Here is an 18619-nt window from a genome sequence, read left to right as displayed (position 1 = left end):
AGCACCATTTGACTGAGCTTTGTTTCTCTCCCAGTCTCTACATGCACCTCTCCTCTTAAGCTTAACCTGTGAGGAAAGTGAAACAGAACTTAATGACTTGGAAATAGGGGTAATTTGATTCCTGCCCCCTTGGGTGTGGAAGTTGCTGTCTGTGAAGTGGCAGGTGCACACACTGAGGAACTGAACTGTTTTGTTTAAAACCCAAACAAAAAATAAAAAGGGAAACATGCTGCTGCTCTGTTAGACAATTATAGTGATTAAATGGTTGCTGGCTATCTCCATTGTTTGGAGCTGTGCAGAGTGGAGGTTCCTTTGCCTGTCGTTGGGGTGGGTAATCGATCCCTGGTGGTTGCTGAGGGAGGTGGGATGATGGAACCCTGGCACATGCAGTGGGAGCAGGGCTGGAACCCTGGCACACACAGTGGGAGCAGGGCTGGAACCCTGGCACACACAGTGGGAGCAGGGCAGGAGGGCGACCGTGGCTTCCCCGCGGTGCCGCGTTGGGTTGGCAGGAGGGGGGAACGGGCAGGTGTGGCTCTGGATGGATGATGGAGCTTGCTCCAGGGCAGGATTGTCCTGCAGAACTGGGGAAATCTGAAGCATTGCTCTGAGCTATGTCTTGTACCATGATGAAATATGGAGAATGGCTTTGTACTGTTGTGTTCCTCTGGAGGAGAGCTGTGTGCTGAAGGCACTTGGGTAAAGTGAGCTCCTGCAGGGCCATCACAGGCCTTTTTAAAATGTGCTTTATTTTAATAGCAGGACTCGTAACTCCTGTTCTAAGCATTTTTCTTATTTCTCTTTTCTACATGTGTATTCATTATACTTCTACCATTTTATTCCCAAAATTTGTCACTGGAATGACCCACTGAACAGTGTAGGAGGGTGGGTGGCCAGTGGGTAATGTGAGAGCTTGGGCTGAGCTGGGTTAGAGGGACTGCCAAAGCAGGCAGTGTGGAAGAGGGAATGGCCACTGCATTTCTCCTTCTCCTCAGACCTTCTCCTTGCCTAGATGAACAGGAGGAATTAAATCTGAGACAGGAATTAAATCTTGTTCCCCAGCAGTGCAGCTGGAACAGACTCTTTCGCTCGTTCCTTCCCCTGCGTTGCTCCTGCAGTGGTGTAACAGCTCTGTGGGATGAAGTGAACAGGGAAACTACTCTGCTCTCAAAAATAGAGCTGGCAAAAGAAAAATTAATTGAGCCTACGTGTGTTTTCATCACCCAGCTCACTGCTTAGCAGTGGCATGACTGGAGGGGAGCAGAAGGGGCTGTTTGCAGCAGCAGTGCTCAACAGACCCGACTCTGACTCTGATCTCACCTCCTTTCCTTAACTTGCTTGGATTGTTCAAACCCATTTTGCTTGTGATGGTTGCTGTGCCTTCCCTTCCCTAATGTACAACAGGGAGGAGAGTTTGCTGCCCTGTTGCCACTTAGACTTTTCCCTTTTAGGGCTCAGGAAGGAAGTTCTGGTTCTGTGCCAAACTGGCAAGAGGTTTGAGAGTTTATTTTTCTCTTCCTGCAGCTTCAGGGTGGCACAGTGGAATGGGTGGTAGCAGATTCCCAAGGGTTAGCAAAGAATCAGCTTCTTGCTGCTTGTGGCTAGTGGAGACTGGAAGTGCCTGCTAGGGGTGACAAAGGGAATTCAGGTTTATTGTCTGGTACATCTGGAGAGGGTAACCTGGTATTTCTGCTGTTTCTGTGTTCTGATGTCTCTCACCTGGGCAGCCTCTGCTGTCTGGTTCTTCCCACCTTGTCCGGGAAGGGAATGGCATCCACGTGGGTGGGGGAAGTGCCCACTGGCATACTTGGAGTCCTTCTAACTTTCCCTGAAGCCAGTTAGGTGAGTCCTTGGAGGAGCAAGGAAGGGATGAGGAAGAAAGGGAGAGTTATTAGTTGACTGATAGAGTTGCAACTTACTTTTTAAAGTCTGTTTATGTTCACTGTACACTTGAACACTGCTGTTCATACAGGCCCACGTACCTCAAGGAACTGGGGAAGGTGTTCATGGAGACTGGAGGATGCAAAGCCGTGCTCTGCTCCGCCTGGCAGCAGGCAGGTGTGGTGCACTTGGGGCAAGTCAAGACATGATCCTTTGAGTAGCTTAAAAAAATACCCCACTTGGTTTGACATAAACAGTTTCTTTATGTTAGGAAATCCTGGTGCAGTATCACATAAACTCCCACGACGAGGCAGACGGGTGAAGACACCTTAGACATGTTTCATCCTCGGCACGTTGCCCTCCCCGCTAATCCCTGAGCCTCCCGATGGGAATGGACCTGAAAGAATTATTTGTGGACTTTGATAAGTTAAAATACTTCATTAAAAGGATTAACATAAAACAGTGACTACTGTATGAATGGGGCTGTGGGGGCAATGACAGAATTCGTGGGGTTTTCTGTTTTGTTTTACTCAAGCACAGTGTGCAGTTGCAGCACGGAATAACTCAGGTGGCATCACACAGACATTGTGTTGCTGGTTTGACTTAAACAGGTTTGTCCTGAGGTAGCAGAAGAATAAGCAGAAATGGAGAAATGCAATTTCATTATAAGCTGAGCTCTCGTTTGATACAGTGAGGGCAGCACTTGGGATTCTGAACTTCCTGGTACGATGAGGGTTTTTTTATGAGTGGATTTTTTCTCCTCTTCAGAAAAGATCAACATTGAAATCCTGCATAACTGGTAAAATACTGTTTTAGCTTATAGTCCTTAAAATGGGAAATGTCAGGGAGAAATTTGCTTCTTTTTGCTTTCCAGGATCATTTTCATCCAGTTCCATAGCTTTGAATGTTCTCTAATTAAAAGGTTTATGGGAGCTAGTCATGTCATGTAACCATATACTTCTTAAATGTCCTTTTAAAATAATTTTTAAGTCTCTCTGTGTACCAGAGAATTAGCAAGCATGGTATGAAGATGATGTATCTGACCCAGCAGTTTTTCAGCACTGAGCCATGTGTGCTGCTTCCTGATGGAACACTTCCTGAACATTTGCTCTTCCAGTAGCTGTTGTTTGGATGGCCTCCTCTTTCCTCTTGTCTTTGTGCAGAGAGGGGAATTGCTCGTGCAAGTAGCAATAAGAAAGCATTAACTGTCTCTAGAACAATTTATTGGGGTTTGTTTTCATTTCATTCTGCCTTTTTGTCTCTTGTTTTCCTTAATGGAGATAAACTGAAATTACAGAGGCCAAGCTGACTATGCATTTCAGGGAATTTGAACAACACAGTATTCATCACTGTAGGGAACTGATAGCCACTACCCAGGCAAGCTTGATATTATCAGTGTAATTAATATCCTTATGCTGAAGCAAAGCTATCTTGAATTTACTTTTCAACCAGTATTTATTTCCGGTTTTGCCTGGAGTCAATAAATAATGTAATGAAGAGTTTCAGGGTTTGAAAGGAATAATTTTCTGCTTAAATGATTCTCCTGAAGTGATGTTTATTTGTTGCTGAAGTTAATTGAATGCTGGAGGTGGATTTCTAAAGCTGTAGACTGCCTGTCCTGGGATATATTCTCCCTCTCTTGTGTGGCACATCTTTGAACAGCAGTTCTTTTGAGGCAGGAGAATCACCCTGTGCGGGGTCACCAGACTTCATGCACGAAGAAATCATTTTGTACAATCATCCTTCTGTATCTACAGGTCACCCTTTAAAAAAAAAACCAACTTTGCAGTTTGTCTTACAGGTCACTTTCGAGCAGGATTTGCATATTGTTGTCTGATTTTTGTTCCTTACAGGATGGGACTGTTCTTGTGGAGAAAGCTGCAGGTTTCCATTGCTTAACTTTGCCTTGTGTTTAAGCCTTACCCAAGACTTGCTGTATATTTGGCTATTGAGAAACTGTATTTCCAAGTTTTAATTTGAAATTGCACTGTCTGAGTCTCACATTGGAGATGGTCTTTATGCCCAAGTTTTAAACTCCTGCCAAATTTAAACCAGAAAACCTCTCTGTGCAGTCAAACATATCTACATATTCCTTGATCCAGTGGGATGGCCACTGTCCATTTGTGCTGTGGAAAGTCCACAGCAAACGAGAGAAACAAGGAAGTACGAGGTTGTTTCAACTCAGATTTTGTATTTCTAAATAATAATCTCCTTAGAGGACGTGCTACCTGCTCTGCTTGGAAGGCTAAATGTTGAAATAATGGCATTGCACATTTCTTCTCATATATTTGGTACTAATGCTCAGTGTTTTATTTCCTCAGTGCATTGGTTATTGCTGCAGTATTTGATCGTGATGTTAATTGCAGAAGAGCTGCTTCTGTAAGTTACCACATTTCAACTTACCTGACTCTGTTAGTTTTTGTTTGTTTTCATTTAATTTAAAAATTCGTAGACTTGACTATGTAGAACTACAGTAGAGGAACCATGAGCAAAAAAAGTGCTTTTTGAAATCCTTAGAAGTATTGTGTGAATTTAGATTTTAATTGGAATAATCCACAGATGCACATCTTGATCTATGGCCACAGTTAACAGTCTGCTGTATTCTTGTCCTGGTGGTTAAGATAAAGTATCTAAGGAAGGGCTGTTTAGCATTTTCTGGTCACACCATCACAGACAAAAGGGTCCTACATAAAACACAGACATTGGCTCATTTGCAGGTCACTAAACTGGTGAGTTTTATGAGGCAACACTTTTCTGATTGTACATCAGCTGTTACTCTCTGATCATGGTAATTTCTATAAAAATGTCTCTCCTTCAAACATATTTTCACTTATTGTATAAAACTCTTTCCATAGGACCGGGAATTTTTAAAAGGAAGTGATAAATCCATTAGGCAGATTTGTTATGTAGTTAATAGCACTGACACCAAATTATATTCTGTGGAAACTTTCTGCAGAAAATATTTATGCTGATGAGAATTGGGGAAGAATGTTCCTAAGAGAGGGGAATGATGGAGAATTACAGAATTCTATAGTCATAGAATTTAAGAAGAAGAAAGAATGCACACGTTATCTTTGAGAATTTAAGTCTGTGTCTTGTATATATTGAACTTGCTTTCTTAAAAAAAAAAAAAGAAGGAAATAGGTATTAGTTGTCTCAACAGAAAAACCAAATTATTGTATGTAAATGTAAAAAACCCCACCCTCTAACTGTATGAGCTCAAACCAGACCCAAGCAGTGTCTGCCAAAGCACCAGGTGTCTGTTCCTGGCAATAAATGTCACTGTGAATGTGTTATAAAAAAGAAAAGGCAGTCTTTTCAGTGTGTCCATTAACAGGTCTGTCTGATTTTTTTTGACTGAAATTTTGAAAGCTAATGCATTTATAGCACAAGAAGGTTTTCTCAGGGATACCTGGATAGCATCCTTATTTTTCCTGGCCACACCTCTGCTGGAGAGATGAAGCTGCTGAATGAAGCTGCAGAGTAATTGCTGGGGAAGTGAGTCAGTGGTTGTGCAACCCCAGCACAGCTCGGGGGTCTGGAGGCTCTGAAACCAAAGCCAAGGGCCTGGAGGTTGCTGAGTGCTCACAGAACATATTCTTCACATATGGACAGATAGTGAATATCACCAGTGCTGCTCCTCCTAAACTTCAACTCCTAAATTTAGGTAGAATTTGCTGTTCTTGGCTAATGTAAGTCCCTTTATTCAAATCAATTCCTTGGAGGGATTTGCTTTCCTGAGAACTGCAACAAAACATTAAGGAGCACAGGTGGTGGGAAGTGAGTTATTTATTTATTTATATAGAAATTTGCCTTAGAATCAGGGATCGTATATAAATAGAAATCTGTAACACAATTGCCACTACAAGTGTACTGCTTACCTTTAGTAGCTTCATCTGATTGTTCTGTGTGATTTTCAGTATGTTTCCACAGTTAAACATGAACCAGTATTTTGACCATGAACTATGGTGCTAAACCAGCCACATTCACGAAATCTGTGAACTTAGTGCAGCCTGTGTATCTATATTTCTAGTGAGTATAAAACCCAGCATATTTTCTCCTCACTTTCCTCTTCTGCTGTAGCCCAAGTACTTTCTGATTTAGAGCTGGTCAAAATTTGGAATTGCTGTTTGATGGGTAGTTATGAAAGTACCAAAACCTTTTCTCTTATTTTAGAAAGGCAAAGATATATTTTGTGTTTGCCAGGCATTCCTACGATTTTGAAGAAAAATACCTGGGAGTCCTAAATATTTCCAATCATTCCTGCAGTTAAACACATGTTTAAATAAACAACATGTTTTACTAGATTTTCCATCTATTACAATATGGAATATATTCTAATGCAGAGCACCAATAAAACAAAATAGAGAACAGAGACATTTTGAACCCTGAGGTTAAAGAGAATAGAACAAGACTGTGCTTTTGAAGCTCCACGAGCATTCTGGGCTGGCTTGTGCAACTCTTTCATGAATAATCAGTATAAGGAATAATCAGATGAATAAGTGATGTTGAATTGGACTCCATTCAACTCTGCCATCTCAGAGGAGGGTTTTTTTTTCCTCTTGGTTGAATGAGAGTTTTTAAATTATCTATTTTTAAACAAAATATATTTAATGTTGTAATATTTTTTTCAAGTTTTGTGGGAAAGCAGAGTGTTCAGGTTACCAGGCTAAGTCAGTCACCTTGGTTCTGATCTCATGGAATCTTTATTTAATATCTTTGTATCCAGTTTTTCCATCTCCAGAAGGGGATTGTATAAAAAATGAAAAATTATTCTTACAAAGCAGTTGAACTATTTGGCATCCTTTAGGAATTTGAAGTTGTTTGAAAGTGTGACTGAATTAGTAACATTTTCAGTTACTGAAAATCTCCTAAGTATTACAAAGAAAAGTCTTTCGTGAAATGATAAAAAGGTGCTAAAGGAATATGGAGGGAATTCTGTGAACATTACATGAGCTTTCTGTACAGTGGCTGGTTTGCTGCAACATTCTCTGTAGGCCCCTACACATCTTTTTCCAGTTATTTTGCCACAGTGTATTTTAGTCCCAGGGCTATGGGTTTATTGTAAGTAGGACAAAACTCTCACTGGTTTGCAACCAGATATACATTGCTTGGCTATGATTTTGAAAGAAAAGAAGGCTTTACAGATTTTATATCATTTAGGCACTTGTCTGAGCAGCACATTTTTAAAAGGAATTGTAATGCAGTGATTAAACTATGAAATCCCTTGGATATGATGGAGAGTGTCATCTTCACTGAAATGTCCCTGTGCTGAGTAAAAGGATCTCAATAGCATAAAGTACAGTATAAAATATAGGATATACCCTCCATAATATGTTGAGTAACGTTAAATATAGCATAAAGTATAGCATATATCCTCAAAAATATATTGAAAGTCTCAATATAGCATAAAGTATAGCATATATCCTCAAAAATATATTGAGGGTCTCAATAACATTAAATATAGCATAAAGTATAGCATATATCCTCAAAAATATATTGAGGGTCTCAATATAGCATAAAGTATAGCATATATCCTCAAAAATATATTGAGGGTCTCAACAGGATAAAGTGGGACCTAAAGCTGATGAGGAAGTAGGAAGGAATAAATGATTCAGAGTGACATGAAATGATGTCCTGGCAAATCCTGACTCGGAGGGAGTCACACTCCTTTGTGTTGGGAGCGAGGTGAGGAGGGGAAAGGCCTGTGTCAGTCTGGGCCCCATCATTCAGCAAAGAGCAGACCCAGGGCATCTCTGCAGCCCCAGCTCCTGCTCCGGAGGCGCTGGATGTGATGCCCGAGGCGATCCAAAGCCGGAGAGCCTGGGGGCACTGCTGGCAGAGGCAGGGGGGTGGGTGGGTGGGCTCCCCAACCTGTGCTACGTGTCCTGAGCTGGAGATGCCGTGAGCAGGAGCTGAACCTGCCCGGGCAGGTCTGCAGGGACTGAGCAGGATCACCCCAGGAAGGCTCCGAGAGGCTCCGGCTCCGTCCCGGCTGGTGCAGCCCTGGCTCCACCTGCGCAGTGGGTGCCTTGGGGAGCAGGCTGAACCTGTTGTTTCCACAGGTGGATTAACACATGGGTGCTGTATTTATGAAGGAAATACAGAAGCTCTGTCTGTCCAAATTCTTGTGGTATTTCAGTAAGGACTGGGGCTTCCCCCCTGTCTGTTAAATATCAATGAACAGTTGCTGTCCATCACTAGAGAGCTGTGTGTGCAGAGAGTGACAGCTCCTTGGAGAAATGTCCAGAAACTATCATCTCCCCTCCCTGAAAAGGGTTAAAATTTGCAGAAGTTTTTAGTAATACTTAGAATTACAGCCTTTTGAGGAATGAAAAATGATGACTGTTTTTTTGAGAGAAGGAGAAAATCCAAGCAGGAAGAAGGGAAATAATTAGGTTTTAGTCTGTGCACCATACAAGTACAGATTAATTTTATGGTTGGTTTTGTTGCATTTTGCAAGAATTTGAGTTTATTTAGTGCAAAATACAAGAAACATACATGAATTTTGTCTTAAAATTTCAGGGTGCATGTACCATGCAGATAAGTGCTGCAGTCTCAATGTTTTTTGCCTGAAGTTTTCACAAAGAATCAAACTTTGCCACTCTCAGCAAGTGATGTTGAAGCCAGACAAGAGTGAGCTGTCTCAATTTCTGTTGTCTACAGGCACTGACTTTCAATCCCAGGGCAAAGCCTTGTGTCACTGCTCCAAAGCACTTGTGTGGGTGTGACTGGTTTAATAAACCTGCATTCTTAAACCTCCAGCTTTGGGAGCACCCGAACGAGGAGATGCAGAAACAGAAAAGCCCCGCGGGCTTGTTCTACTGACAGAGTTTACTTTATTTAAAACAGAAAAGCCATGGGTCATTTATATTGTTGTGTGTTTTGAATTCATCATCTGGTGTTTATCAAAAAGCAAACCTGACTCGTTTTGGTGTGTTTGTTCTCTGTTCCTTAGGCTGCCTTCCAGGAGAATGTTGGGAGACAGGTACGGTGACTTCCCTGCATCTTCATTCATTTGTGCCTCGGAGCTCACTGTAAACGTGGAGTACCTGAAATCAAAACTAGACACCGTGGCTTTGGAAAAATTGAGTAAAAGAATGTCACAAAAATAATTGTTTTCATTATGAACAGCAAGTTCTAGTGGAATATTTCTCTGAGATGTGAGTCTGATTTTAGTATTCCAGTTTCGGAAGAAGGGGAGCTTTCTGGTAGTTTTCAGTCCTTTTGAAAAGCAATATCAGCATTTGTGACAGCCATGGTACACCCTGCAAGCTGCAGTGCTCTTGAAACAGGAAAAGTGTAGTTTTGTTTGTTTGGGCTTGGGGTTTTTTTGGGTTTGTTTTGTTTCATTGACTTTCTCGTTTTCAATAGAAATAGAACAACTGAAGTGTGCTGTGCAGTCACTGCTGTGGTTGGTGGTACCCCAGTGAACCAGGCTTAAGAGTCTTCAACTCAATTTTTGGGTTTGCCTGTTGTACCATACAGATATTTTGAGAAAGCTGGTGCTTCTGAAGGTACCCAAGTGCTTTGAAAAAAGATATTGTGGTAGGTTCTGATGTAATTTAGCAACACGTAAGTGGTTAAAATGCTCAGACAACTTTGATTTTCAACCTGGGAGGAGAGAAGCAAGTGGGGTAAAGACTTGGATTTCCTGGTTTCTCATCAGGAATTAATAAAGCTGAACATACAACTAAGAGAGGAAGAAAAGCGGGGGGAGTGGTTCAGTTTGTGACAGAGCAGGTCATGTGAGTGTGGTTGAAGCAATTTTGTTATCAATAAACTGCTCTTTAAAAGAGCAATATTATTCCTTTAGAACTGTGAGTGTCAAGCAGTCTGTTTCTATCCAGTGTGTGCATTTCTAGATAGAAGTAGTTTAACAGCAGAGAAAGGGTTCAAGAAGACCCTGGAAGAGGGTGGGGACTTCTGGTGACCTGACCCAGGTAGGTCTGTGATAAGCAGAAGTCAGTGTGACTCTTCCCTGGGTCTGTAGTTCCTGCCCTGGAGAGGTTGGGCATCACAGAGCAGCTCAGCCTGGTTCCACCACGTGAGGTGCTGAGGGAAGTGAATAACACACCTTACCCTGCCTTCAGCTCCAGGTGAGGGAGGGCTCCTGGGTGCTGCAGGTTTAAAGTGCTTCCTTGTGGCAAAAATTTTGTGGAGTGTTTTATTTCTTAATTAGAGGAGCACAGTCCAGGTTAGTTTGCAGCCAGAAAGGTTCCTTATGGACTCTGCTCTGACCCACAGCTCAGATGTCTTGGTGTTGGTAGAACACACGTGACTTCAGCTTCTATGTTGGCACATTAGCAGTGAAACAGTCAGTTTTCATGGCAGAAAGGACACTGTGAGCCTCTCCTGCTGGTTCCTGCAGAAGTTCAGAAGTTGAACCATGCCTTGGTGCCTAGGAAAATGGTTTCTTAATGAGCAGATCCACCCTCTGGAGTTCTCTCCCCGGATGCAGTGTGTTAAAAGACACCCTTTCTCTGAATTAGAAGGAGCTAAAACATATTTTCCAGATGAGGTAACAATGCTGATAGTTAATAGGTGGAGAAGAAAGCTGCCCTCACCTACCCCCTGCTTCCTGCCTGCTTCACCTTTGTAATTCCACATGTCCCAAATCTGGAGCTTGCTTGTGGCCACTGAAGAAGCCATTGTAACTCACACTGTGTGGAAATGGGAGCTTTGAAAAACGTGGAGAATTTTTTAAAGCATAAATAGTGAGAAATGCACCTACTTCTAATAATACCAGCTTTCATATTGGAGAAGTTTTCAGTGTTCTGGCAGAGTAGAAGCTGTTGGCTGTTCCTGTGGAGCCAGGCTCTCCCACTGGCCATGACCTCTGTGCTCCTGAGCTGGGAGTCAGGAATGCTGCTGTCTCACCAGCAGGCACGGTGGCAGCCTGACCTGTGGTGAGATGGCATTGAACTGGCACACTCACAGCTGAGGAACAAATAGCAAGGTCCAGCTGGCAGCTAGAACTGGAATTATTTGGCTGTGATTTTCCTTATGTAGTGTGCATCCTTATGTATTCCACTGCATGCCTTGCTGTTTGGCCTTAAATCATGATGAGGTGTTTCTCATGTACTTTTTTGTCCCTAATCACTGTTTCATGAGGTTTTTGACAGAGCATTCATTTCAACTTTGAGTTGTCAGGGTGTCCCTTGGATAAGCCATAAATCCTCCATCTCTCCTTGGTTCAGTCAGATTCCAGGCCTGGTTTGGTTTTTGTTTTGGATCCCTGGCATTATGCTTCCCAGCCCAAGATCTCCAGAGCCCCTGGCAGCTCCCACTGCTGGCAGGATAAACTGCTTCAGTGGCTCAGGCTCAGATCGAGAGATACTTTCCACTGGTTTTGCATGGCTGTGTCCTAATGTGGAGGGGATGAGTGAGCTGTAAACAAACCAACCTGCATCACACCCCCAACCTGTACTTCCACAGAGCCTCATTCCTTAAACACTCTCCCAGTGTCCCTTCTGGAAGCGAGCAGAGTGTCTGTCACTTGGCTCTTTCCCATTTTGCTTCATTATGTCTCATGGATGCTTTGCTGCCTCTGCTTTTCCAAAACACAGCTGTGCTGTGTAATGCTCTGTTAAACCAGCCAGAGCCAAGCAAACTCTGAATGTCTGAATTGTATTGCTTATATATACAAAAATTCAAAATTCTAAGTGGAAATGTCATATTTAGAAAGATAATTTATTCTCTAGAAACAGACTGGCTTGAGCAGGGATAGCAGAAGTAAGATTCAATCTTTCAGGCTTTGCTGGGAAACAGTTTTCTTTTTAAAACCAAACCAACCCCAATTTTTTGGTTCATTAATCAGTCATAATACGTATGTGTAAGTATTCTTCATGGGATGCATTTCTGGCTGCCCAGATCTCTAATTTTATACTTCATAAACCTCGCAGCAGATCCTTGTGCCTTCACATAAACTGTAAACTTGTTTGTGTTTACCTAAACCTCCTTCCAGAGGAATCATTCTCTGGGTACATACATAGTCATGCATTCACCAAGTACATATTTGGGTATGACTGGAAGGTGTGAAGGAGCTATTGCATAGGTTACTGTCTGCTGCCTTTTACCTGGGCTGTTTATCATTGACTCACAAGCAAAGTGAGGTATTTTGCTGTTTATATATTCAATATCCTTTATGTCTTTGGTACAAGTGATTTTACTGTAAATTAAATTGTATTTTTTCAGTGCTTGGGAGAGTAGCAGGAAATTTGTTTTCAATAATGTTGCCTATTTGGAAAGTATTTTACACTTCAAAATCATATTTTGTTTGTAGGGCACTTTTCCCCATGGCATCGACATTCTCACTGCAGCTGATTATTTTGCTGTTGGGAACAGAGTTAACTGTTACCTCACTATAAGGTAAGTTTCCAAACATTAGTTTTCCTAAACATGAGGGACCTCTTGTACATAATGAAATATTTGCTGGTTGTCTCACCTTACGGAACCTTATGTTTTAACACTGATGATTTCGGATAAATTAAAATCAGATTTTTATTTCTGCATCAAACTGATTATCCTGTGCAAAACATAGTGAAAATGTGGCCATGGTTTCCTTGACTATGAGCAGGAAGCAGCCAAGGGGCCTTATTTGCAGCTGTCACAAAACTGTGCAAGCTGGTCAAGGGTGGGGAAGATGAGGGGGTTGAGTTTGTGGTCTGTGCATAGACCTGTAACTTGAGTGCTGCTGTTTTTCCTGGTCAGCTCAGTGGAAATCTGACCACGGTGTTGGTAACGTTTGAAAAACCAAAGTGATCTCTGCAGTCCAGAGTCTGCAAAGAGTAAATGGGAGATACCCAGGCTGGGGTCTGGTTATAAACCAGGGACTTGTCTCAGAGGTTGGTGTCAGCTCTGGGAATGCAGTGGTGCTGCAGTCAGGGGAGTTCAGAGCCAGGCTGGCAGCTCTGCGTGGCCAGGATGGACAGAACATTGCACTTCCTCTGGGATGATGACAAAGACCAAGGGCTGGTTCCAGCTTGAGTTGTTCTAGACAGAGTCTGGCCTGGAGTCCAGCCTCATCCAGAGCCAAGGCACAGACCGGCACCCACGGGAGGTGATTCAGACCCTTTGGAGACAGGTCAGGTAAATCACCCCATGGAATTGCTCAGAAGCCAAACAGGTCAGAAAGGCTTGAGCAGATGATATCCCTGGGGAACAGAAACAGCAGACAGCTACATGATGGTGCAGGCTCCACCACCAATTTTGTGACTTCCACTGAGGAGTTTTTTAAGATAATTGCCCTGGAACCCTCCATCTTCTCCTTGACTGTTTGTCATGCATCCCACGTTGTCCCTTTTGTACACAATCCCTTCAGTCTGTACATACCTTCACCTTTTACCGACTGTCAGTCCTTCTGGGGTCCCCACCCTCCTCCTACACCTTCCCCAGAGCTCCCACCCACGGAGCTGGGATGGGGAAATGCAGGGGCTTGGTATTGCACATGCTCGAGGTCCCTGGGGAATCCATGGGATTTTTGAAACTCTGGCTTTTTGTACTAGAAGAAAATCGAAAGCATTCAGAATTGACAAAGCAGTTTTTATTTCCTCTCTTATATAATTTTGGCTTGAAGGGTGATTATGTTCTCCTGACTTTTTGGGAGTGGAAACATTAATTTTTTTTATTTTTCTTTTGACGCTCCTTTATTACTACAAGAAAGAAGAGAGGAGAACTCAAACATGGCAGGGGAATGTGTCTGTTATTGTGTGTTCCAGAACAGGGAGAGGAACCAGAGAGTCGTGAATTTTATCATTTCTCTGCTGGCATCAACCACAAGTTGAACCAAGTGTCCAATCCCCCTCTAGGGCTCAGTAGATGTTGTTTCTCTGTCCTGTGTTGGCTCAAGTGAGCAGGGTCTGTCCCGTGGATTTAAGGATTCCCCCTCCTCTGATGAATTCCGTAGATGCCAATATGGGAACATGCCACAGCATCTGGGTTTTCTCTTTGTTTTACTTCTAATTACACACATCTACATTAATGGAACACTGTTATAGTGGCAGAGTTAATCACTCAAAAGATAGGAAAAGGTAAAATTAAGATAATCCATTTGTGCTTAATGCTGTCCCTTTGTGCCCTTTTGACACAAACACGTTCTGCTGATTGTTGGGCTTCCCAAGGTGATTTAACACTCATCAGATGTACTGAGAAAACATTTCATTTAGCTTGTGTTGACCTTGGCTTTCAGTAGTTGATGCTTCTGAAGATTGGAAAGCAAGTGTGGCTGTAAGTGAGGTAACTTGGGATAATTAATGCTGGTGTTCCTGTAGGTCTCCACTTTGCAGCTTTAACAGTTTTTGTCACAATGGACTTTTTGTGTGTGTTTGATCTTTAAAAAAAGACAGATTGAAAACCCACATTCTATTTTGTATTTATGAAGATGTAGCACATTTCTAGAACTTACCTTTCCTGTGTCCTGTAGCTGGAAAAAATTGCACGAGTTAATACACACATCTGGATTTTCTAGAATGTAACAATGGGAATTGAATGTTTATTTTTGCTCTTCATTGCTGTCAAGCGTGGTGTGTGTAGAGCTTTTATGAAGGCTCTGAAAGTTTTAAAAATTTTCAGTTGTAAAATATTTGCTACTGTATAATTCAGCTGCATCTCGTTGAGGAGAGGGCACATTTAAGTAATTTTTTTTTTGATTGCTTTAAAACTAGAGGATTTAAACCTTTGGAGCAGGTTGTGTTTAAATGCACACAGATGCTGATTCTGTACTCTGTCTCTCTGGCCTATATTTCTATATCTATATGTGCATTTCTTTTTCAGTGTGTATATTGCTGGCTTCCCTGAGTATACACAGCCAATGATTGATCATTTAGTTAATATGAAGATTAACCACTGGGACAGGTAAGTTCATAAAGTCTAATTATTAATATCCAGGAATTGACTGTTCTGCATATTATATTTTCCTAGACTATTTTTGTAAATTTTACACCAGAGTTTGACTGAAGGAAACTGGGCAAGTAGTAGCTGATATAATCTCTACCTCCTGAGCATACTGTCACTTAAGCAGGTTTATGAATTTGTCTTTTGGCCATGACCTCAATCTGTTAATAGATTAATAAAACCCATTTATATGTTCTATAGTGTATGTGGGGGGTAAACACTGTCACCATACAATTATCCTAATTAAAGCAGATTTCATGCATAGAGATGGTGCTTAGTCACATTCAGTGTTCAGGAAGGTTGAAATGTGTGCCTATCACACAAATGAGATTGTATCAGTGCTGAGCCCAGTTTGCATCATGAGAAATAATCACAGTTTACTGCAGTGGCCCTGCCAGTGCACAGAACAGGCCCTGGGGTTCCACCAGTCCCACTGTTTGTCTCTTTGAGCAACAAGCTTTACTCATGTTGCTCAAAGCTGGCTCTAGGCTGGCTGCAATGGATGCTGTTTGCTTTCGTTGGCTGTTTTGGAGGGAGGAAATACAGAATGGACAGAGAATACTGCAATTTTCATTATTTGGGGGTCTTTTTTTCGCCTGGGGACAGAAGTCTCTTCCTGATGTTGCTTTTTTTGATACATGGCTTCTACTAAATCGCTAATGCCCCCAAATCCTAAAATTCTTTCTTACATCTTCAGTGTTATTCGAGAACTTTCCACCAAAGCCCTGCACAACATCACTCCCCGGGCCCCCGAGTACATGGCGAACGTGGGTAGGTACCAGCTGAGTCCTGCACGGGGGGCCAGGCCAGGCCTGGATGGCCCAAATGTGTGAAGATCTAAACATGCACCATGGCTTGGTAAAAATTAGCATTTCCCCCTGCAGCTTCCTGCAGTGTAGTGACACTCGTGGCTTTCCCGGTTTTCAGATTTTCTGTAAAAATTCTCAAAGACTGCCGGGTTGTTTTTATCTGGGGCGTGGGCTTCAGTTCCCTGAGTGCACTGGACCCTGCTGGTTCTGAGGTGGATAAATGGGTGCAGTTGTGTGGGAACAACTCCAGCAGCTACTCCTCAAATTCCCAGATTGTGCTGACAGTAAGGCTTTGATGTTGTAGAGGGTGGGGGGATCTGTTTTGTCTTGTCCAGTCTGACATCTGCAGCAGAATTCCTTTCTGTGTGTGTGTAGTCAGATGTTTCTTAGCATTATTTCCTCGGCCCGTTCCAGATCCTGAGGATGTACTGGCTGCATTTTAATGTGGCTGGAAGACAACAGTTGGTCCCCAGTGGATCTGCAGTGACAGAGCTTGCCTGGGCTCCCTGTCCTGGATTAGGAATGTGGCAGTTTACATGGAAGTCAAATTCCATGGCAGTACAAGCCTCACTTCCTTGACTGCTCAGCCAGCCCAGTGCCTAACAGTGACATTATTTCATTTACTCCAGCCAGGGAGTTAGTTGGGAGTACAAAGAATTGTCAGAATTTACTTTATTAAAAACTTGTTTTTCGTAAAGTAGCCAGGATACTTCACTTTCCAGAAATGCTTTCCCCATTTTATTCCTAGGCAGACATGATTACTTGTAGAACTGTGATCTGTCACTATGCTTTGTTTAAAAAAAAAAATTAATTATCTAATCTCTTTCAGTTTTGCCAAGACTTCTGCCTTTATCAGTGGGCTCAGATCTGCACACACGCCATGGGGCAATCCTTGCCTGTGCTGAGATCACCCATGCTCTGTGTAAACTGGCACAAGAGAATAATAGGTATTAATGCAAGATTATCTTGACTATAAATTTTCCTTTCATGTCTGGTCTATTGAAAGCTTCCTGAGTATAATTATGGAAATCTCCATCTCACTGAGCTGCTTTTCCATTGAATTTTTGTTTGTTTTGATCAGTGATGCTGAGCCTTCACGTTTTATTCAGTGATGGTTTAAACTTGAGTCTTAAATTCATCAGCAGGAAAGGGAGAGCACTTGCTGCCTTACTTGGAGAGTTCAAAGTGATCACTTAAATATAGATTAATCCCCTTTCCCCATAGGTGGGGGCCTTCCTGGTGAGGGGACAGTCTTTTATCTTCAGTGTAAGAGAAATCCTTCCTCAGTGTGAGAGAAATACCTCCTCAAGCAGCTCATTGAGTTGGACTGATGGAATTGTTGCTGCTGGATTTCTGGTCCATATATATTATATATATACACACATACACACTCATTTGCCATCAGTGTCTATCAGAAGAATCTGGGTTTATTTTAAAGTTTCCTTTTCAAGGAAGTTGAAAAGTTCAAGAAAAAGATGCAGAGCATTTTTTTAGAAGTAGGAAATACTTGAAATAGATGGAAAAATCACAGAAGCGTTGGGAGTCCAAAAATACAACTGAACTGAGAAGTATTATCAGGGTGTTACTGATTATAGTGTTATTGGGAAGTGATACTAGTTTTATGTGGTCTTTTAGGAATGAGTTTGCTACATTATAAGGAAAGAACTTCTTTTGTTATGCTTGCTCAACTATTTAGGATTAAATATTGCATATTTCTGTGGAGCATAATTTGGAACAAATGACTGGTTTTTTGTTTGAGAGTACAGTGTGATGTTGTGGAAGAAAAATTACTTACAGCATGATTAGGAAACCTGTATGAAAAATTCTGTCTCCTTTTACAGATCTGTAACGTACTATTTCAGTGAAAAATCATTGGAGGGACTTAAACAAATCCACCAAGAGGTTTGTAACCAGTATAAATGTATTTTTTAACCTGGTGTATTGTATGGTTTTTAAAGAAAGCTTTACAGTTAAGGCAGCTGTCCACCTCCCTCATGCCCTTGCCAAGAGCAAACCATGTCACAAATGTGGTCACACACCCAGACTGTCTGATAGCTGCATGTCCTGGACCCTGTGTCTTACAGGGTGATTCTGGAGGCTGTTCTGCCTCTGCTGAGCCCCTTGCTCTGATGCTGGAAGTCACATTTCTGGTATACCTTTGACTCCCTTTCCCCTCTATGTACTGACTGGCCTTGCAGACCTTGGGGTGACTGTGGTCAAGGGAGACCTCCCAGTGAGCCTGTTCTGTCCCTGCATCCATAATTTACCTGTTTCTAGACCTCAAAGTCATATCCTACATTTCAATTGCTGCACTCTCTATATCTCCACATATGGTAAATGAAGCCTTGCCCTGCTCAGAGCAGTTCCAGATGCTTCCACAGGGATGGTTTTCCCTGTCTTGCCCATTTATTTTCAGTGATCCCATGTTGTTTTTTTCTTTTGGCTCTTATTTCTTCCCCCTTTGGAACAACCAATACTCCAGTGTTCAGGCTCCTGCTTTCTGCAGGATCTGTAGTACCTTTAGTCCCAGTCTGATGTGCTAAAGCTGTCAGGCTTCCCCATTTACCCCATAAAGTCCACAGGTGCCTGTTTCACAGGTGAGAGCTACTGCCACAGGTTGAAAAAACACCTTTTCCCTTCTTTAACTTTCTCACATTGAAAGGCCTGAAAATTTGGTCAACATGTCTGTGCTGTTACAGTGGCCTTGAGTTGTTATGATGCAGTTTGTGCTGTTGTTTGTAATTAATCTGCAAAGTTGCCATAAACTCTTTTTTTTTTTTAAATACCTGTTTGGTTTTTTTTGTTTTCGTACATAGAAGTGAGATAATCTCTGATTTTTTTTTTAGGTTGGTCTGCTGTAACATTAAGAATGAGCTAATATTTTTCAGTCAGTTTGAATTTTTCCTATTTAATCTGTAGCTAGCAGAGTTAATTTCAGTTATCAACCAATACAGTTTATCATTCTGAAAGAACCAATGGTGGAAAGCAAATGTGTTTTAAAAAGCCAAACTGGCTTCCAGGGTATGTGTAGGATC

The 18619-nt window shown here is 42.1% G+C and overlaps 1 protein-coding gene across 3 annotated transcripts in view; it reads left to right on the top strand.

The window, feature by feature from the left end:
* The window catches only part of TBCD (tubulin folding cofactor D), a 116907-nt gene that overhangs the window by 54086 nt on the left and 44202 nt on the right, over positions 1 to 18619 (top strand). For all 3 annotated transcript variants that reach the window (XM_032706570.1, XM_032706571.1, XM_032706572.1), the window contains exons 15-21: positions 4203 to 4260; positions 8840 to 8869; positions 12167 to 12252; positions 14656 to 14736; positions 15473 to 15546; positions 16414 to 16531; positions 17426 to 17486. In XM_032706570.1, coding sequence (XP_032562461.1) covers positions 4203 to 4260; positions 8840 to 8869; positions 12167 to 12252; positions 14656 to 14736; positions 15473 to 15546; positions 16414 to 16531; positions 17426 to 17486 — 508 coding nt within the window. The remainder of the gene's footprint in view (positions 1 to 4202; positions 4261 to 8839; positions 8870 to 12166; positions 12253 to 14655; positions 14737 to 15472; positions 15547 to 16413; positions 16532 to 17425; positions 17487 to 18619) is intronic.

Source organism: Chiroxiphia lanceolata, chromosome 19 (genome assembly GCF_009829145.1).
Source record: "Chiroxiphia lanceolata isolate bChiLan1 chromosome 19, bChiLan1.pri, whole genome shotgun sequence".
Taxonomy (NCBI): domain Eukaryota; kingdom Metazoa; phylum Chordata; class Aves; order Passeriformes; family Pipridae; genus Chiroxiphia; species Chiroxiphia lanceolata.
This window is presented reverse-complemented; position numbering and strand designations above follow the sequence as displayed.